We start from the raw sequence: 21,454 nt of genomic DNA, 5'->3' as shown, positions 1-21,454 counted from the left end.
GGACGATCTAGTCACAGGGCTCGAAGGGACTAGAATCAGATCATCCATGGCGAGAACCCCAAAAATACATTTGTAATAAGCTCTACACAAATGCAAGTTGTTAGTAGCATTAAATAAAAAGACAGATTATTCTACATTAAATAAGGACCAGGAGGCTGTGGCGGAGACACCGAAATCCATGTGTTCCCCTTCGCGTCCCAGCCCCTGGGTGGGGCCACGTGACTCGTTCCGGTCAGTGGCACATGAACTGAAGTAACCGCCATCGCTTCCTGGCCAAAGCATTTAAGAGCCGGTGCTTAACCAGTTCCTTCTTTTTCTTTCCTTGACGACTGTGAAGGCCACTCGCTGGGACCTTGGTGTGTCCATTAAGACGAGCCCCCGAGTCACTCAGCAGAGCCCCTGTTGACCTTCATTAGACAGGTAGCATGAGTAAGAAAGAAACCTCGGTTGTCTTAAGCCACTGAGATTTCAGGATTAAATGTTATTCTAGCAGGAAGTGATTTCACTCCACAAACTGAGGTGTGAAGGAAACGTAACGTCGATTTCTAAAGTTAACTCGAATGGGACTTAGCCCCTTTTCTGTTAGGCCGGCTGGAGATTCAACGTTAGTCATCACTGGAGCTCCCTTCTCCAAGCTCCTGAGTGTCAAGGGAGTATCCTCCAGGTCTCAGGTAGCAGAACATTGGAGGAGGACTCTATAGTCCAGGGGTCCCCAACCAGGCCACACAGCAGGAGGTGAGCGGCTGGTGAGCGAGTGATACTTCAACTGCATTTGCAGCCGCTCCCCAGCGCTAGCTCTGCCTCAGATCATCAGGCATTAGATTCTCATAGGAGCACCAGTCCCCGGTGCCAGAAAGATGGGGGACCACTGCCTAGTCCATCACCTGGTCTCATGCAAGCAGGTGACAACTGTTGTTTCTGTACCAAGCTTGAGCTCAGGATTATTGGCCAAGGTGGGTTTCTGGTGCCTAAAATGTACCTTCCTAGGCACAGCACACGGCCACTTCCCACCATCTCGGCTCACCTCCAGGAAACGGGACAGACACACGACCCCAAACCAACTTTCCTTTCCAAATCTCGGAAAATCTGCATGCTTCCCCCAAAGTGTGTGCTCCTGTACGCATTTCCCACTCTCTGCCAATCCCCTGTCTAGCACGTTCCTTTACTGAGTTTAGGCTTTCCAGAAATAAAAAATAAATAAATAAAGCTAGAAAGGGAGAGGGGTAACCCGTCTAAACATCTGCTTGTTCTTGGATCATGAACACCCTCCTGAGATGAAGAAACGCAAACGCCCAGCCCCTTCTTAAAACAGGGGTGTGTAAAATTCCGCAAGCACCAAGATCACATTAATATCTCAATAAATTATCCTACCACATGGGTGACTGCTCAGGCTGAAGAGGAAAACGGGCCAAGATCGGCAATCATTCAGTTTGTAAACCAGATGGAAAAATAATACCATGCAAATCAGTAGTAACTCCAGGGCCAAGGACTCGAAGGAATTTAATCTGTGGGTGAACCACCAGGAAATTTGCCTTCAAACTGTGAAAATATTGTGTCCCCAGCCTGACCTTCTATGGCAACCCCGACACTTGGGTCCGTCTCTCCTTCAAAGTCCCATCCGTGCCTTTGTGACAGGCAGTAAGGCAAAGTTCCAACACTTTTAAAAATAAATACGTTCGGTAAGCCCTTGATTATTGGAAGAGCCAGCAGGGGAGGGCGGGGGGGGGGTTCTAAGCTCCTCCTTTTTCTTAGTCTGCTCTGAATGCTGCCTTTAGATCACATTTTTTGTTTTCTGTGCTTAGGAAAATGGTAGAGGAGCGAGAGAACACGTATCCGTCCAATGTCAGTGTCATTTGCTAACCGTGTGTGTGTGTGTGTGTGTGTGTGTGTGTGTGCGCGCACAAGTGTGTGAAACAGATCAGTTTGTTTATGTCAGGACTGCACAGTGGGAGGATGAAAAGAACCAAAATTATGACATTGAAATGGATCGGTATTGCATGTTTTGCGAGTAACACGTGTGTTTGTATTTTATCCACATACTCGTTAGGTTGGTCTGAGAGCCGAATGAGGGTGGCTCACGTTTGCTTTTTTTAAATAGTTAAATAGCGTTTAACAGTTTTTGCTGTGCCGAAGGTAGAGAGGAGTGGAGGAGGCCCCGAGGACGGCTTTCACGCTACCTGTGGAAAATACTCACTTGCACGGAGTCCAGACTCCACTGCAGCCGATCGCAGGCCCCCCTCAGAGGAGGAGGCGCCGCACTGGCTCCCGCTGCTACGGCCGCAGCCCAGGGCATCTCCGCCTCGGCGCTGCTGACGTTTGGGACCAGATCCTTTTCCGTCGTGCCAGGCGCTGTAGGATGTTTAGCAGCATCTCTTAGCACTCGTCCCTCCGACCATGATGCAGAAATGTCCCTAACTAAACATGGTGACCCCCAAGGGGGTGACATTGACCTCTCGTTGAGAACCTCTGGTCCACTCCTGTGAGGCGATTAGGTTGAGGGGCTCCTGGGTCCAGTATTAATAGTTAACGTTTCCCAAAACGTGTTGCGCGCAACACAGAATCCAGCGGGTGTTGACAGGTGCGATGTGAAGGAAGGTTGACAAAATGTTCCCTGAACAGGAGGCCCGGCTGCAGGACTTCTCAGAGCCTTTACTGCCATGATAGAACTGACTGTCCCAGAGGAGATGCAGTTTGCAGCTCTGTGCGACCGGTGATGTTTGCTCGTCATCTTGGTGTTTGGCTCGATGCCCAGGACTATACTCTGGGAATAGCTTGGCCCAGCTAGACGGTATCGGCTAGTTCCCTGCCTCGACTCTGGGAATCCCTTAGACCATGGCCACACGCGCCACCTTCTGCAGGGCACCCAGTCTGCTCACGTCGTCAGCGATTGATCTGCAAGTCGTTTTGACGATAAGTAGATTTCTCACTGAGGTCATCGTCCCAGCTCCTGGAATGTCCCTCCTCGCAGATACCACAGACATCTATCTAGCTCATTCTTTGAGGTCATCCGAAATCAGCAAAGCCTGCAAAATGAGCAAGTCTAACCACTTTGATAAAACTATGGAAAAAAGAAAAACATTTGGAGTCACGAGGACCCAGAATTCCTCATTTTATCTCAGATTTCTGTGGCAAATCAAAAGTCGCTTTAACCCCAAGTCCCCAACCACACGTAGTTAACATCTTCTGTGATACCTTCCCCCCAGGTGTCTGGAAGATGGCTACGGTGATGCTCTCCGTACCTGGGTTGAGACTCCAGTCACATTTATGGGCTTATCGATCCCTCTCCCCGGAGCGGGAGTGGGGGGCGGGGTGGAGCCTGGGAAGTCAGAGTGGAACCTCAGCTCGGAGCTGCAGCATGAGAGGCCAGAGGGAGGTAAATGGACCGTGATGGGAGAGGCGTGTAGAGTGGAGATGAAGAGGTTGCCTGCGGGAGCCGGTCAGCCAGATTCAGATCACTGCTGTGTGGCTGCCTCTCACAGACCAGGTGACCTGCGGCTAGCTCAAGACGTTGTCCTAACTGTGCCGGTCTCATCTGTAAAATGGGGCCGACAGGTGTGATTACGTTCAGGGCCCACCCAGATCATCCAGAATCATCACCCCATCTCCAGACCCCTCACTTACTCATGCCTGAAAGTCCCCTTGGTCATATAAGAAAACGTTCACTGATGCAGGTTGAGGATGTGAATATCTCCGGCCCTCGCTCAGCCTGTAGGGGCCATCCTACAGAACAAAAACAAGAACTCTTGCTGTCACCCTAGTAAGCAGAACTCAGGTAACTGGGAACCACTCTGCTAAACAGCAGGTACAAATAATTCTTCACAGTCCTCCTTCCGCACCCACACGAGGCACAGAGATCCTAGATAGATGGAATCCCGGAAATCACAGTGATGATAACTCACCTAAACAACTTTTCAACTTATTCAATCTTCACCAAAATCCCATAAGGTACATTTATGATCCCTACTTGTCAGATGGAATGAGGCACAGAGCGGTCAGACGACTGGCCCCGGGTCACGCGGCTGTGAGTGGCAGAGCCAGGACTCGGGATGAGGGACCCGTCTCCCCCAGCCTCCCCCCTCCCTGGATTCGCATACTCACCACTAAGAGCGACTCTGACTTATAGATACGGCTGCGTTGGCACCTGTCACCTGCCCCTGAACATCGAGCTTCGGTCCCTGAGCTAACCAAAACACCTGTTCCTTCAGGGCTGAAAGACAGACCGGAGAGCGCGTGTGCAACTTCTATCATGGGAAGTGACATGAGGAAATGGGCAATTGGGGACCTCACTTTGAGGGTCTGCCAGATCGCCGCAGATCTGGCTCACTCATATTGCCCTACAGCTGCCAGGGACTTTTTTTTTGGGGGGGGAGGGGCTCAAGGGCACAGAGATAAGCAGATGAGGAGGCACGTAAACAGAAGAAGATAACGTGGGGGTCGCGCTCGTCGAGCCTGTGGGGCAGAGCGGTGGGGAGGAGTCCCTCGGTGTCTTCTGCTGCCTGCTCGCGGTGAGCCACAGGATTCCGATGGGGGAGAGCTGGTCATTCCACATAGTTCCGCAGGGAACACGTGCAAACAGCAGGAACTCAATGCTTGGTCTCAGAGATAAAGTCCATTCGAATGGTGAACAGAAAAAAAACAAAAAACATTTCCAAAAGCCCACGTACGTCCTCGCCGGCCTGCGTCACATCCACTCAGTGCTATTGTTCTGATATTCTTGGGTACCAGCTAGGAGAATCAAGAAGGTTCATTAGGTGAAGTCCCTGACTTCCCCAAAATAATGTGCCTAAAAGTGATGCGCTCGGTACTCAGTAGGTATTTCTAGATTGTGAATTGCACAATTCCTGTCCGAGTTGAGTTTACCATGAAGCTGATAAAGCTTCAGTGCAGGGTCCCTCACTTCCCCTGTGGGTGCAGGGGGTAGAGGGTGGGGAAGGAAGTTAGCTGGGCGGGGGACAGGAGCGGGTTGCCATCAAGAGATATTTCTTGAAGTAAGTATGAAATCTCAGAAGAAAAGGAGCTAAATCTTTAAGGCAATAGTAATTTGTTGACATCTTTTCTCATTCTTAATAATCACTCTCATGTTTAGTTTTTGCATTCATAATTGTGTACTCTTTTTCTTAAAAATGGTCCACCAAGTTGTATGAGCACCAGGATCCTTTCTGGTCACAGGAGAAACAGGACACTACGAAGGAAGATTTTTCCGTACTCATCACCACTGTGATAAAAGTGACTCTGAGAAGTGTTCTTCCTAAGACTAATGTCAAGAAAGAATATGGGGGGAAAAAAGAAATATTGAAAAAGAATATCGAAACAGACATATAGATCAAACAAATGCACAGATTCAATTCAAAAGCCACGTCTCACAGAAGTTCACTATAATGCTTTTTAAAGTTTTCTTTATAACAAAGTGCTTTGGGAAATTCACGAGCTGAGTAAGACCAAACATACGAGTTCCATTCTACCAGAGAGAGAATTCTAGCGCAATTCCCTTGTTCAAAGGATTTCGTTCCCCCAAGTTCTGACCATCGTGTTTCAGAGTCTGACAGAGACTTTGCAGCAGGAAACTTGCCCAGACATCTCAGAGTCGGTGATTTATGGAGCGTTTGCTGTATGCATAGAACCTCACCAGATACTGAGGAGGGTGCAAAAGAAATCCAAGGCGGGTCCTCACCCTCAGGAAACATAGCAAAGAAAACACGTGAATCTGGAATGTTTTGTGGTTGCTCTGTTTTTCTTTTGATGCTATGTATGACACAGTGGCCATGAAGTGAGTTTCCAGCAGAGAGAGTTTTGCTCAAGCGTGTGATAGACCCATTCTCACCTCCCTCCTGAGTGCGGATGGCGAGGGTTCCATGAGTCTCCACCCAAGACCCCTCCTAAGCCAGGTGACGAGCAGCAGGAAGCCCGATCACACCGCTAACCCTGGAGCGTACCTCCTCGAATTGCTCAGGAATGAATGGCTCCAGAGAATGAGCAGGAGTTCAAGCAATTAGAAAATAATTAGTGGACTATCCCCCAAATTCCTCCCCAGGGGACCTCAGTGTGAGCTTTTAAAACAGAGAGAGTGTCATTTCTCATAACAGCTTCATAATCAGCGAACGTAGCCAAGTATAAATTCTGCGACACACAATTAAATACCTAGGCTTGAGGGGGCTTGGCCTCATTGCTTTTGGAAGGGAACCTGTGTCCGGCTGCCAATGGAAGACCGGTTATTTCATCGGAAAGGATGGAAATTATTTCCGAAGATCAGTTCAGGCCATCGTGACTCAGGAGAACTGGGAAACTTAAGAAGTGACACAGTTAGAAAAAAAGGAAGGATGGCAGCTGGGATTTCTGGAGATTTTAACATTATAGCCAACATGCGTCCAAAGAGCATGCAAATCAGCTTCTCTTGAGTAAGCTTGAGATTCCTGTTAACCGCTATTCCAGAAGAATGCTGAGGGCAGCTCCTGCAGAGCTGCGCATCTTCTCTGGGTGAGGTAAGAAGCACATTCATTCCGCAAATATTCAGTAAGCGCCTGTTACACAGCACATGCCAAAGACCCAGGGTCAAACAGAACAAGTCTTTACGTTTGCCGTGCTTGGGGTGGATAGACGCAAGCAAATGTGGAATTCGGTGTCACGTGGTGCAGTGGATCGCAGATGGAACACAGAGACCCGGCACTGTCCGAGGGCCAGGGCAGCGCCCCGAGGAAGTGGGGCTTGAGCTGCTGGACAGGGGAGAAGGACTTAAGAAGGCAACGAGGGGGTGGGAGAGTGCCCCGGATGGAGGAAATGGCCCTCCGGACCCCTGCGGCAGGGCGAGTCCTCACCTCTGGCCGGAGTGGAGGGCATGGGTGGAGATCAACACAGCCCAGTGGAACTTCCCACGATAATGGACATGTTCCGCGATGTGCACTGTGATGTCCACTGGTCACGTGTGGTTACCGAATGATCTGAATTTAAATAGCCACCTGGGGCTGGTAGGTATCCCTTAGCCAGTACAGGGCTTGTAAGGGTGTTAAAGAAGGTGCTTGAACAATAGAGACAGCTGATGTACCTGGGCTGACAGGATTAGATTTGCATTTTGAAAACTAATTATTTTGGTTGCAGTTAACAGAAATGATGAAAGAGGGTTAGAATAGGAATATCCACTTAGGAGGCTATTGAAAAAGTCCAGGCAGCTCAGACTAGGAAGACGGCGGCAGAGCTGGGAGAGGTGGACAGATTCAAGAGCTACTTAGGAGGTTAACGGCTACGTGATTTGGTGACAGAGGAGACATTGTGGGGAGGGAGAGAGAAATTCCCAGAGTGACATCTGGGATTCTGGCTGGCCCGGCCAGATGGATAATGGCAGATAGCAATACCGCTGGTTCCCTTCCCAGCTCTGCACCTGTCCTCCAACGTCTGTATGCTTTCTTGCTATTAGCTAACACACTGCCCTCACTCTCAGGAAGAGCCATCCCTGTCTAAGGGTTTATTCTTCGGATGAGGTATAAAAGTGGCCCCCAGGAGACATGCATATCAAATCTCTGGAGCTGTGAATGTGACATTTGGAAAAAGGGTCGTTGCAGGTGTGATCCAGTGAAGGAACTTGAGATGAGGAAATAGTCCTGGATCATCCAGGTGGGACTTAAATGCTGCCACAAATGTCCTTATAAAAGGGAGGATCAGACAGAAGAAAAGGACACCCTGTGACCACAGAGGCAGAGATCAGAGTGATACAGCCGAAAGCCTAGGAACACCTGCAGCCACCAAATGCTGGAAGAAACAAGGAATGGAATCTCCCCTTGAGCCTTCAGCGGGACAGAGGACCTAAGACCTACAAAGGCTAAAATGTGTATTCTCTTGTCCTTTATAGAAATAAAAGCAGCTGCATATATGGGTCTACAGCTCAGAAGGCTGGAGATATAAATTAGTGAGTCCCCTGGATACAGGTGATCATTGGAGCTGTGGGTGAGGATGCAATCACATCAGAAGCCAGGCTAGAGGGAGAAAGACAGCCTTGAGGAATTCTGGCATATCATGGTGGATCCAGGAAGGCTGAAGAGGTGATGGTGACTATGCAGCCAAAGATGTAAGAGAAAAACCAAGAGAGTTCCTTAAAATTCGAAAGACCAGAAAAAACATCTTCTGCACCGCCCATTCATTTCTGTGTCTGAGGACATTGCAAGTTTTCATTTTCTTCTGGAGAATATACATTTGAAACTCTCCATCCCAAGAAATGTGCTTGCTCTAGGACTTTCAAAATGATTTTGCATCAAATTAATTGAAAGCTAGTTTGGCCCAATTCCACTAAAAATGCAGAGAGCTACCCCTTAGACCTATGCCCAGTGTTGGTTCTGAGTGATCCAGTGACCTTCAGACTCACAGGGAGACATCCAGTCCACACCCTCTCTGACTCTGGTATGTCTTGCCTGACTCCCCTGGAATCCCCTTATAGGTAGAAAGTTTTCTTTGTAGACTACTTGGAGTGAAATAATCTGAGAAAGACCAGATTCGTCTTGAATTATAAACCATCAAACCCCTGAAATAGCCTGTAGGCCATCGATAGCAAAACTATACTCAAGCCTTAGCACACGTCGGTGCTCATTGAGCGCTTCCAAGTTCTTCCAGGGATGAAGCGAGTGCCTTCTGTGTGCCAGGGGCTATGTTGGGTTTCGTAAGGGATGCAGAAATGGACAACACACGGCCGCATCCTCAGTCTGTGGGAAGGAACGAGACCTGTGTCTAAATCCCCATTACTCAGCATTTGGCAAGAGCAATAGAGATGGGAGTCGTACGAATACGCGTGGGGAGGATTCCAGCAGGTGATCCCGTGGAAGGAGGCAACCCGCGGGAAGAAACAGCAGGAGGCGGGAGTCTGGGAGCATCGCTCACAGAGCTTAGGCAGCAGGGTGATGGGCGGCGGGGAAAGGCTAAGAGAGGAGGACACCATGGTGGGGGTGCTGGGGCTAGGAGCCTGGAGGATTCTTCAGGAGAGATGCTTGGAGCTGTGCTTCACAGTTAGTTTGGCCTGGAGTGAAGAAGGGAAAAGACTGGGTTATGAGTATGGGTTTAGAGGCTACTCCCGTCTCCAGGTCAGAGGGGGCAGGGGGCGGTGGGGGGAGGGGTCAGTTGGCACAGGCAGTAGGAAGAAAGGGAACATTTCCGAGGTTGTGGAGGCGGAACTGTAGGATTTAGAAATGATTCCGAGGGGGACGCAGTCGGGGTGTTCGTGCTTCGCAGCTGGGTAACCTCAGGAATGAACGGCTCGCTCCTGGTTTTCCTCTGGAGAAAACCAGAGGCCTCCACTTCCATCTTCTGATGCTGTCTGGCTTCTCCACTTAGCGGCCAGCAGAGACTGTCCTTGTGTGTGTACTTGCATGGTCCGGGGTCCACGTTATTCCCAAAGGGCCTGACCCGAACCCCCAGGGAACCTGTAAATATAAAGGAGGCAACTGTGCCTTGAAGCCGGGGGAGGGGGTCGGTCCTATTTCTTCTACTTCCCCTGGACAAGAAAGATTAGGCCCTGAGGAGGTTTTTTGGGCAGGAAGCCATGGGGTCAGGGGCCTGCCCAAGCCTTTGAGAACCTTCCAGATCTTCCCTGAACCCCCTGAGTTGCTGGTGGCACCTGGCTAATTAACACTGGACCCCCCGCGGCTCTGCCCTCGGGATCCCAGAAGGGACTGGGACATGGGTTGTCCCCCTCACATGCTCTCAGCTCACCAGGGGTGGCTGAGGTGCCCAGCTCCAGGCTCCCACACCCTCCCTGTGCCAGCAGACGCCACTCCTAGGGCCCAAGGCCAGACCTGCCTGAACATTCGAAGATGGAAAACAGGGTTTCTCTCTAATGCCTCGAAGATAATTTAGTTAGTGCTTAGTTTGCATGTGGAGGGACCACAGGCAAGCTACAGCGGATTCCTAGGTCTCTTGGATGATGCCGGATCTTGCGGACGTGACAAGGCATGCCAACGGCAGTGTCTAGTGTAACAGTATGACACAGATGTCTTTCCCCGGCTCATGGCATGTTCCAAGGGGTTTTGCTCTAGCATGCAAAGCTGGCTGTTTCTAGTTACCCAGACAACTGTGTTTTTGAAAACGTATCCTCATTGCAGGAGTTCTCTAGGTGAAGACTGCTTTCGCAGTGGACAGAAGACTTAGAAGCATCCTAAGAACAATACTAGGGTTATCTAGAAAACGAACAGACTAAGCAATAACTAATTTAGTCTGGAAATGAAACAAGGGTTTAATTAGGTACTGAGTGATAATGTAGATAATTGAGAAGGGCAACTATCATGTTGATTCACATATAAAATGGAATTAGGGAAATGGTTTTGTTCATTTATGAAAAAAAAAAAGTCCCTAGTAATCGTGGGACATAGGGAACAAATTTCAGAGTCCCTATTGGAACCCACGGATCAGATGAGATGACCAGGTTTCGTACCCCCATGGTGTGTGTGGGCTGCGTAGAGTGCGAGCTGATACCCCCTCCCCAAACCAGTGCAAGCGTGTGGCCTATCAGGAGAGAAAGGTGGGAATGATACATGAGACCCTTCCCCCTCCCCACCCTCTACCCTGGTTGGGACACCGGCTCTGGCGAGGACAGAACTGCAAACCAGAAAGCCCCACCTAACAGTACAGGTAGACACCCAATTTACCACATTCGTTCGTTTGTTTATTTGGACGCTATATCACCTACTGCTGTCCTAGCTGGAATCCATCAGCTATCAGCTCCACTTAAGAAAACTCCACCCCTCCCCAGCCCCTCTCCTCAGACCCAGATCGACCAGAATCATTGTTTCTCTTCTAACTTTATTCTGTGCTGCGGGATGACTGACTTAGCTCAGGAGTTTGCAATCTTTCCACCAGACTCCCAAGAGAGTTCTGCAGTCACATAGCTATAGCCTCAAAGTAGCCTTGGGAACTAGAGCCTGACCTATTTTTCTCAAATAGAAATAAATGTTAATAAAGTTAAAAAAAAAAAAAAAGTTGGCAGAAGGCCTATAGACCTGGTCGACCATTTGCCCTTTCTCTTGATTTTCGTAAAGCACTCGGTTGGAAGCAGTTGAAGATGTGTCACTTTAAATAACTACTTCAGTAGCTCATAGCGTCCCGCACCCCAAGCCGGAAGGCTGCAGAGGCCTTGCTCCCTTGGGAAGGATGCTCCAGCCGTCTTCCTCTCTGCTGCTCGAGACCAGTCTTAAAATAATAGTGTTCCCTTGCTTTGCCTCGTCTCTGTGGGTCTGCCGTGTGCTTGGGGGGAAGGGGGGGTGTCTTAACATCACGTTGCATTGTCCCAGGTCACATCTGCATTTGCTTTACCAGCACAGGGCACAGAACACAGACTGGCCACTATTTTGTTGTTGTCTTTCCTGCTTTACTGAAGTATAATTGACAAAAAGCTTCACATAGGTAGGGCGCACAACTTCTTCATATTCTGATATGCATCTACTCTGTGAAATCACCACCGCGATCGCGCTAACTAACATATCCATCACCAGTTACCGTTTGCGTGTGTGTGCGTGTGGTGAGAACGCTTAAGATCGGTCACCCTTCCAGCAGATTGCGAGCCTACAGTCGCATTGCTGTGTGTAAGATCTCTAGAACACACGCATCTTGCATGAGGAGACCCTCTACCCTCCCACCGACACCCCAACCCCCAACCCCCCACGCCAGGCAACCACCATTCCGCTCTCTGCTTCTGTGAGTTTGACGAATCTAGATTCCACATGTAAGTGAGATCGTACTTCTCAGGTTCGTAAGCAATTAGGGAAATGACCGTCATGAATGTAAAAGATTATGATGGACTCCTTCTTTGTTTCCATGAGACTTTCCTTTCCAATTTGGGAGTTACTTGTACAGGTAGAGAAAGTAGAGACAAGTGTCTCACAGATGACTCTTGGTTTGTCAATATTTCTCTGCTTCATTTTCCGCCACATTGTTCAAAAAAAAAATATATATATATATATATAATTAGAAACAATTTTTTTTTTAACTAGTCAAGAGTAGCTCGCTGTCTGTACACCTAATTACCTTTTTAGGGAGAAACGCCCTCGCCGATTTCTGAAATAACAAAAAACCAATATTGTTTAAGTCATCTTTTGCATGTTACGTGAGTGTTCTCTACAGATGAAGGCAGTATAGGGCTGAGGAGTAGAGGAATAAAATTCACATTGTCATGGATTTGACTCCTTAGGTCAGGAAATATTGGGAAATATAAGATACAGACTTTTTAATGGGAAAGTGCATGAAGCAGCTCGGGATCACCCCCTGAAATTCCAGATTACATGAGGTCCCTAATTTTACTCTTGACCATCCGTCCTTCTCCTTCGCGGGATCCGTTGTGGTTTGTTAGGGATTCGCGTGTTGCGTGTGGTGTGTTAACTCTTTGCCCGTTTCACTCACTAGACCGTAAGCTCTCTGAGGGCAAGGAAGGGCCGTGGGGCTGCTTTGCCCCTCAGGGTCTGTACGCTCAGCGCGGCACTAAGCCTGGTACATATCGGATGTGCGGTGCTCTTGCTGAGAGAATGAAGTCATGGATGTGGAGTCCGGACAAGGCGTTGCGGCAGGTCTTTGCATTCTTGTTTCTCCAATTAAAAAAAAAAAAAAAATCTCTTTCAGACGACACAAGATATACAGAGAGCAGCTGAACCTCACTGCCCTGGACGCCCCGCTGCAGCTCCGACTCGAGGCCAGCTGGGTCCAGTTCCACCTGGGCATCAACCGTCACGGGCTGTACCCCCGGTCCAGTCCCGTCGTCAGCCAGCTGCTCCACGACATGAGGCGCTTTCCCACCATCAGCGCCGGTGAGGCTCCCGGGAGCAGGCGGGGCGGACTCGCCGGCTCCCCGGCAGGCTGGGTGAACCAGCTCTGGTGGGGCTCCAGGGCAGACTCTCGTGCGGGTTGACTCTGACGCCCGATAGGAGAAAAACCGGGAAGAAACCATAGACCTTGACCTTTTCCCTTTGAGAAAGATCTTAACAACCGTACCGTGATCACAGCCCATTAAAGGAGGCGTAAGGAGGGGTTCCGTCCCCCTGAGGGCTATCACCTAGCCAGTGCTTCTCTTCACCCTGGCAACTCTCATATAGTGATCTTATGACATGGACGTAATCGTTGCCATTTTACCGACGGGAAAACTGAGACGCGGAGAGGCCGGGCCGCCTGGCGAGGCCACAGGGCTGGGATCCAAACGCAGGCCTGCGGCCTGCAGGCCTGTGCTGTCTGTCAAGCACTGTGACAGTCCACAGGACACAGCAGGGACAAAGCCGGCACTGGTTTCCCCACCCAGCGCTGCTGGGATGGGGCCGGGTGGGGGCCCACGGCCAGCTGCAGCTCCGGGAAGTCCCCTAATCAACGGCAAGGGCCCCGCCCGGCTGCCTCGCCGCCTCCCCTGGGGTGTCTGAGCCTGTTACAGGCCCCCGTGGGGTTGGCCCTCCCGGAAGTACAACCGAGCCCTTCTCCCCCTCTGCAGATTACAGCCAGGACGAGAAGGCCTTGCTTGGGGCGTGCGACTGTACCCAGAGTAAGTGACCGGGCCCCGCCTCTGGCCAGCACTCCTCTGGTCACAGCTTTGTGAACCCCAGGACCCGGCGGCAATGCAAAGGGCCCACCGGCCCACTCCATGGGGGTCCTGGTTGGGAGTCCAAGGGGCGTGACTCTCTCTGCCGAATCTCTGAGAACACAGCACGTCTCCCTGCCCGCCCACACACACACGCACACAGAGAAGGCCCTCTGAGGGGCTCTTATGTGGGACCAGTATCATCGCATCATCAAGGTGCTTGTGAGAAGCGCAGACGCTCAGTTCCCTTCCCCCGCCCCCTGATCTTCTGAATCAGAGTCTGGATTTTAACAGAATCCTCAAGTGATCGGGGTACATTTCCAGATTTAAGGAGCAATTCTACGGGACAACTGTACAACTGTTTCTTAAATCTGAAAATGTACTCCAATCAGCAACACGTTAGAGTCGGCTGGGACCTTTAAAACATGCCGAGGCCTGACCTCCGCCGCAGGGGGGTTTGACTCGATTGCCTAGGATGAGGCCCCGACATGAGCATTGATAAAATGCTCCCGACAATTCTAGTGCAGCCAAAGTGAAGAGCCACTGGGGTCCATGATTGATAGGCGTGAGATACAGCACAGTCCCCTCCCAAGGTGCCATGAACTGGATACAGTTCGGCCTGGGCACTGCACAGCCCTCAGCATGGCCAGGTCAGGCCTGGACACCGAAGTCCCCAGGCCAGTCACCACCGGCCATGAGTAGCCTCATCCATTTACCTCAATATACCGAATACACGTCAGAAATGTCTAAGTGTGACGTGACGTGTTAGAGGGTTGAAAGACAGGTTTGTAGGGCCCGCAGCTTCCCTTTCCTTTAGCAGGTGCCATTTGCCATTTTATACAATGGAGAGGTGAGTGAGATGTTGTCCCTCGCCTCACAGGGCTCTCACAGCAGGGCAGGGACAAGGTGGCCAGTGAGGTGCCCAGGACGCAACACGTCTGGAGGCCGCACTCACTGCCACGGTCACGTGAGGGCATCGTAGGTGCCTTGCTCACCCAGCCCTGTCCCAGCCCAAGTGTACAGTCTTAAATAGGGAGAGAGACAGACAAACTAGTCTAATAATGCAAGATAACGGACGGCAGAATCAGAACCGTTAAGGGTGCCGCCGAAATGCAGAGAGGAAGAGGCCAGTTCTTAGGGGAGCGTTCGTTGGGGTTTTCGGTGAGTGCGTATCTGGGGAAACCTGTTCTGTTGGCCTTTGTCGCATACCAGCAGAAAAGAGGTCTTGAGCTCTTGGATGCACTCTCCATGGCCCTGCATGATGGAACCGCACGCTGCAGGCTTTGAAAAGCGAATCTCAGTGAGCGAGAGAAAAAGAGAGGACATCGGCTGGGTTTATGGAATAAGCAGAGGGTCTCGGCCCTGAGCCTCGCCCCAGAAGCGTGGTTAACTCGCCCTTCTCCCCCTCACAGTCGTGAAACCCAGTGGGGTCCACCTCAAGCTGGTTCTCAGGTTCTCGGACTTCGGGAAGGCCATGTTCAAACCCATGAGGTAAGTGATCGCCTTCTTCACCTTTACGCCAGCTGCGGCAGCCCTGGAGGAGTTTTAACCCCAAATTAGTAAAACCGGTCTAAAACGTTCAAGCCGATCATTGGTAGACTCTCTTTGGGGCAGTCTGCCCGAAGGTTTAACTGTTCTTGGTAATAACGAAAATAGTAAGAGTCGGTCCTTATCAGGTCTTTGCTGGCGTCTGTGCGACACACTTGACGTGCCCGCGTCTTTGAATCGTCAGTAACGTTGCGAGCCAGGTACTGTTAAAATGTCCACTTGGCAGATGGCAGCGCCGAGGCGTGGGGAGGCCAGCTCGCCCCGGCCTCCCAGCCGCAGGCCGCGGAGCCAGGATTCAAACAGCCGAACGCGAGGGCCGCCATCGAACCCGTGCCGTGATAGAGTTGTAAATCATTGCTCTGGTTAGTCGTGCACCTTCAACGTGTACTCGTGAGAAAGCACTGGGTGAAGAGGGGAAGGAAGGGCTCCAATGGAGAAACGCGAGACGTTAAAGGGAAGCATCAGGATCAGGAGGATCTGCAAACTCACCACACGTCACCCGATCCATCGATGGCGTCCTCTGAGCCTATGAGGATGTCTCTAACTGTTACAAACTGGAAGCTAATGTAGAGCCAACGAGCTCCGTTTTCACTTTGGAGAGGAAACACCCCTCACGCTGGCTGCTGTGTTTGCAGGAAAGCGCACGAAGGCCCAGCTTTGAAAACCGCTCCCTCTGCTTTGTCGGTTACAAAGTGCAAAGACTGAACAAACCAGCCAGTCTGCTTCCTGATATGACAAGAACGTTTCCAGCACTAGGCCACGAAAGCCATTCGCTCTCTCTATTCTGGTGCCGGAACACAAAGTTTAATCTTCATTTTTATAAAATTTCGTTCAAGGTGAAACATGGCATCATTTTAAAATGCACTTCTTGAAAAAACACGCATTTTTTTTCTATAGGTAACTTAAAGTAAACTTGCCCCTTATTATAAGGGAAAGTAGAAATTTATCTTTGGATAATATCAATCATGACTACAATTAAACGCTGTCTTTCACACGTCATGTATACAATATACGCCGTGAGAAAGCGCTTTGAGAAGCACCGATGTAAAAAGTTAAAACGACTTTCAAATTTAAAATCACTTGGCTGTCACACGCCATACAAAAATGAGGCGAGGGTGATTTAGGAAATTCTAAAGGGCTTCATCGGAGAGATCAGATGTTCTGTGGCCGGAATGCAGAAATTAAAAGGCGATTAGGAGACATGGACAGCCCTTGCTGGCCAAGACATTCGCCTCGGGGCTGATGGCGGGGGAGTTGGGGGGGGATGGAGGGGGCGGGGCAGGACTGGGCTGCCCCTTACATCTGGCCACGCCTTCTAAAACAGAGGCCCCGCCTTGGGCAGCCCCTTGCTCTGGGTTCCGGGCCTCGTCTGTGTCTTCTGGCAAAGTGCACGGGACCGTTGCCGTGGCTGGCGCTGTTTCCTTACAGCATTCCGCAGCATTACGTTTGTTTACGCTTCAAGTGCTTTTGCGGCCATTGTGCAGTCCCACGAGGCAGATGATACAGTTATTCGAAGATTATCACTCCTCCCTGTTTATTAGATGCCCGTGGTGGCTGGAAGGCCCCTGCCCGAGCGCACACAGCTGGCCCGCCCAGCGCGCTCCGGCCGGCTGAAGCTGTCCGCTGTCCGCGGCTCCGTTCCAGATGTTTAAATGCATGCAAACCGATATCCTCTACGCGGCCTCCCTCAGCCCCTCTGGCTGGCCTGCTGTTGTGACCCGGCGGAGGTTCCTCTGGGGGGACAGTTCGGTTACTCCTCCCTGTCACCCTCAGACCCAGAACGTGTCTGTCCTTCAAACCTCGCCTTCAGGGACGTTTCCTTTGTTAAGTCCTGCCTTGTACCCACCTCGTTCGGTCTTTGGCGTCTGGTTCTTCACTACTTTGTTCTGCTAGCCTGTCCCCTCCCTTCGGTTTATATCTATAGAAGATCCGTATTTCTTCCCTCTCAACTACTGCTTTTGTTGTTGTTGTTGTTGTTGTTTTAAAAGAATTAGCCACTGTCACCACAGCTTCCTAAGAAGGAGACTTGGTGTTGGGGCAGGGGGGTGCCTGTAAGACAGTGTCTTGCAAGAAGCGTGGCTCCTCTTACTGGGCAAGTCTTCTCCTAGCCAAGGGAGCCGCGGCCGTCCTTGGTTCCATCGACTGTGCGTCCATTCGGAGCATAAAAGCTGTTCTCCGTGCCGCTCCCCGCCATGCCCATCGGCTGTCTGCTCAGGCTCCCAGCCCAAGGCTGAATCCAGGAAATGATTCCTCCCTTCTCTCCAGACAGCAGCGAGACGAAGAGACACCCCCGGACTTCTTCTATTTCATCGACTTTCAGAGACACAACGCTGAGATCGCAGCTTTCCACCTGGACAGGTAGGGACCGGCCCCAGAGGCGGCGCTGACTGCAAGGGCCAACGAGTCCCGAGAGGGGGCGCCGGCCAGCGCCTCGGGTGGGCGCTCCCCGGAATGGCGACAGTCTCCCTTTTGGCTCTTTTTCTCCACCAACCTCAGCGATGCCTTCGAACCCCACATGTCCCACCCCAACCCCATGGACTGAAACACACGAAGGCTTTTAAGGTAATGAAAAGAATAACTCAGAAAGAAAACTCACCCTGCCAGGCTACTCACACTGCCACCTTGGGCATGACATGGCCCTTTGCTCTAGGTTCCCAGATCTGACTCTGGGGAGACTGTGCCCACTCCCACTTATCCAAGGTTCTGATATAAAAGGTGAAAGCTCATTCCTAAACTGGCGAGCTCCCCGCTGTTTGCCCAGTCATGGCCACTCGAGGTGTGGCAGCCTGGACGCCACCCAGGAGCTTTCCAGAAATGCAGAATCTCGCCTCACCTGGGCCCACCGACTCAGACCTGCTTTTGAACAAGGTCCCAGGTGACTCATATGCACGTTTAAGTATGAGAAGCTCTGACCTAGAGCACAGCTCGGAGGGCGGAAGGTTTGCCCAGGAGGCTTGGTGGAATAGGGTTCCTTTGCCACCCCTTTCAATGCGGGTTTGCCCTGGACGCTGCCATCCCAGCACTGCAGAGCCCCCCACAGCTGGGTATGGTCAGGGATGCCCATCCATCTCTAACGGGCGACCATCTAAGTCCCAGACCCCCCGCTCCCTCAGATGTAAACGGGGCTCCCTCTGTTTCAGGATTCTAGACTTCCGACGGGTGCCGCCAACAGCAGGGAGGCTAATCAATGTCACCAAGGAAATCCTAGAGGTCACCAAGAATGAAATCCTGCAGAGCGTCTTCTTTGTCTCTCCAGGTAGAGTACTGGACAAAGCAATGTTCTGGCTCCAAGAGCGGGGTAGACCAGCGTGGCCACTGTTGCGGTCAGCAGTGGCCTGTACCCCTGCCAGCGGCACCATTCATTACTAGGATGGGTGTACGCTGCCATCAGACACTCCCGCCTGGTCTACCTGAACGTCACACAAGATGAATTGGGGATGGGAGAAGGTCGCACACACAAAACGCTAACTAGCCTGGGCGGGCACTTGTACCTACAATGCCAGCCTCCCTGGGATCCCATGTCACCCATTCAAACAAAGAACACTCTAATCGTGCAGTTAGGATACGCTGAGGCTGGGTCCCACCCTTTCTCTGTTCTGAGACATTTGGAAATTAGAGTCAGGATGCTCAGTTGAATCGCATCCATGAGCCCCTCCATCCGGAAAAGGCCATGTTTTCTTCTGCCTTTCCCCATGCTGAGTATAGGGTTTCTCTTCCTTCCTAGTGGATTTATTGGGAGCAGGAAGTCGGTCTGCCCCTAAAGCCCTTTCTTCATTCCTCCTGTCTCTTCCTTCTTCCTCCAGCCAGCAACGTGTGCTTCTTTGCCAAGTGCCCCTACATGTGCAAGACCGAGTACGCCGTCTGCGGCAACCCTCACCTGCTGGAGGGCTCCCTCTCCGCCTTCCTGCCGTCCCTCAACCTGGCCCCCAGGCTCTCCGTGCCCAACCCCTGGATCCGCTCCTACTCGCTGGCAGGAAGAGAAGAGTGAGTTGGATCCTGGGCACAACGCCATGGCCACGGTCCACGGTCCAGCCCGAGACTGGCCATAGCTCCGTACTCAGGACTTGTGGCTGGCCTGGCTTTTGGACCCCAAAAGCTGCTTCAACCTTCCTTTGCCTCATCTCCCGTTAATCCTGGGACCAGTTGGCCTGTCTGTTCTCTCCGTTTAGTTCATTTATTCAGTTATAAAGAGCCTACGATGTACCCAACACTAAGTACTAAGGGATACAGAAATGAAAGACACAGCTCCCCGCCCCCTCCCAGCCCCAAGACTGTCCAGTGTTCTAGCTGTGCAGTCCGAGAAGTAGCCAGGTTATGAAAACAGTGCCCCACCTGCTGTGATACAGAGAGGCACACGAGGAGCACGCAGGAGGGCCACCTGGTTCCCGAGTGAGCCCGTGCAGCCAAGGGCCCCATCGTCGCATCCCCAGGGCTCAGCACAGTCCCTGGCGCATAGTAGGTACTCGGTTCACGGTAGTTGACTGAGTAGGTTCACAGTCCAGCCATGCCAGTCGTGGTAGGAAGAGAAATAACCCGGGAAAATTTCCGGAGGACATCTCAGATCCTGAAGGACTTGTGACGGTTAAGAGCAGAGCCACCTGATGAAAAGGGACACGGGGACATTCCAGGCAGAGGGGGATGTGTGAGAGAGAAAGGACTGAGCGTGGCTTGCAGGGCGAGTAGGAATGGCTCAGAACTGCAGAGCCCAAGAGGCCAGTGAGTTGCTGCAGAGGAAGCGGGTGAGGGCCACAGGTCCCGCCTTCCCCCTGCTGGCCCATCGTCTCCCCCCTGGCATGTGACCTGCCAGCCATCAGCAGAGCAGATGCTCGGGAAGCGTGCAGTGAAAGGAGCCAGAACCTTCTTGGCACGTGGAATCTACGGCTTCCTTTTCCCAGGGTCCTGAATGTACCCAGCCACCACCTGCATGCCAAGGGGCTGCCACCAGCCCCGGGCAAAACTAGGAAGGAAGGGATTTTTGGGGGGTGGGGGCCAGGCACGAGAAGGGCCCCCAATGCCTTGCCATCTTGGCTCCTCCAGCCCCACGACCTCTTCCCCACAGGTGGGAGGTCAACCCACTTTACTGCGACACCGTGAAGCAGATCTACCCATACAGCAGCAGCACCCGGCTGCTCAACGTCATCGACATGGCCATCTTCGATTTCCTCATCGGTGGGTCCCCACGCTCAGGGACCCTGGTGGGTGGGGCTGGGCCGCTGGGCTGGGACTCTCCATGACCTTGGCCAGCAGTTGTAGCCTAGGCCATGAGGACCGAATGACTCCGCATTGCCCACAACCTCAGAGAGCAGCGGTGGTCCCAGAGGGCAGAAGTCAACATGCGCCCCTCCTGGGAGGGGACACCGCTCAGCGGGCAGGCAGATGACCCTGCCCCAGGCCTGAGCGGGCCTCAGGTTTGAAGTTCTTGGTTCCCTTGACCGAGTAAGGGGGAATCAGAGAGGAAAGGGGAAAAGTACACGATAAATGGGGAGCAAGGGGAAGGCCTCGGGAAGGGACTAGTCACCCACCTTCAAGTCCCTTGGTGACCCGGGAAGGCTAAGGAGATAGTTATGAAGTGGCCAACACATGCTGAGGTCCCAAGTCCTACAGCGCCCGCCCCAGCTCCCTCCCCCACCGTTTGGGAAGCGAACCTGTGTCTGCTCACCCTAACGGACCGCGACTGGGAGCGAGGGCGCAGGCCAGGGTGCAGGCCAGCACCCAGGCCGGCGGCCGGGGGCGTGGTGAAAGCCTTAGATTTGAAAGCGGTCCATAGTAGAGACTGCTTGTCTGGCTTCCTTCTCCTTCGCTAATAACCAGCTTCCCTAACAACCCCGGGGAGACAACAGCTTGTGGCCCTGGGTTCAGAATCGTGTCTGAACTAAGAGGAAACGCAGAGGTCGGGAGCACCTGCCACCTGGCCTGTGGGCCTCAAGGTCTTCCCTCCTCTACAGGAAATATGGACCGTCACCATTATGAGATGTTCACCAAATTTGGTGATGATGGGTTCCTTATTCACCTTGACAACGCCAGAGGGTGAGTGTCCCAGCGCACCCCAGCCCGGCCGTACCCCGGGGGGAAACCAGCAGCCCGAGGGTGAGGGGCGTGCGGTCGCACTCCGTCTCCTTGCCCTACGTGGTTTTTCTCTCTCAGCCTTTGCCGAGGGACACTAATTCTCCCTGAGAGCACTGGCGAAGTCGTGTCCCGTGTTTCTGTACTCACGGGTTCACTCCTGGAGGCAGAGCGCGTGGCTCACGACCCGGGTCTGACCCTCTGCAGTTGGTGAATACACGCACGAATGACCGCTTGGTTTCCATGCCTCCGGACCCAGGCTTTAGTGACCTGGTTGAGGAAGAGGGGCCGGAGAGGCAGCTGCCATGATCCCTGGCATTT

At 52.0% G+C, this 21,454-nt stretch overlaps 1 protein-coding gene across 1 annotated transcript in view; it reads left to right on the top strand.

Moving 5' to 3' along the window:
• Positions 1-21,454, top strand: part of FAM20A (FAM20A golgi associated secretory pathway pseudokinase) — a 44,144-nt gene that overhangs the window by 15,191 nt on the left and 7,499 nt on the right. Inside the window, exons 2-9 of the mRNA XM_036222320.1 lie at positions 12,583-12,767; positions 13,436-13,486; positions 14,935-15,013; positions 17,336-17,428; positions 18,211-18,326; positions 18,874-19,054; positions 20,130-20,239; positions 21,016-21,097. Of these exons, the coding sequence (XP_036078213.1) occupies positions 12,583-12,767; positions 13,436-13,486; positions 14,935-15,013; positions 17,336-17,428; positions 18,211-18,326; positions 18,874-19,054; positions 20,130-20,239; positions 21,016-21,097 (897 nt within the window). The remainder of the gene's footprint in view (positions 1-12,582; positions 12,768-13,435; positions 13,487-14,934; positions 15,014-17,335; positions 17,429-18,210; positions 18,327-18,873; positions 19,055-20,129; positions 20,240-21,015; positions 21,098-21,454) is intronic.

This window comes from Rousettus aegyptiacus, unplaced genomic scaffold (assembly GCF_014176215.1).
Source record: "Rousettus aegyptiacus isolate mRouAeg1 unplaced genomic scaffold, mRouAeg1.p scaffold_m13_p_6, whole genome shotgun sequence".
NCBI lineage: Eukaryota > Metazoa > Chordata > Mammalia > Chiroptera > Pteropodidae > Rousettus > Rousettus aegyptiacus.
This window is presented reverse-complemented; position numbering and strand designations above follow the sequence as displayed.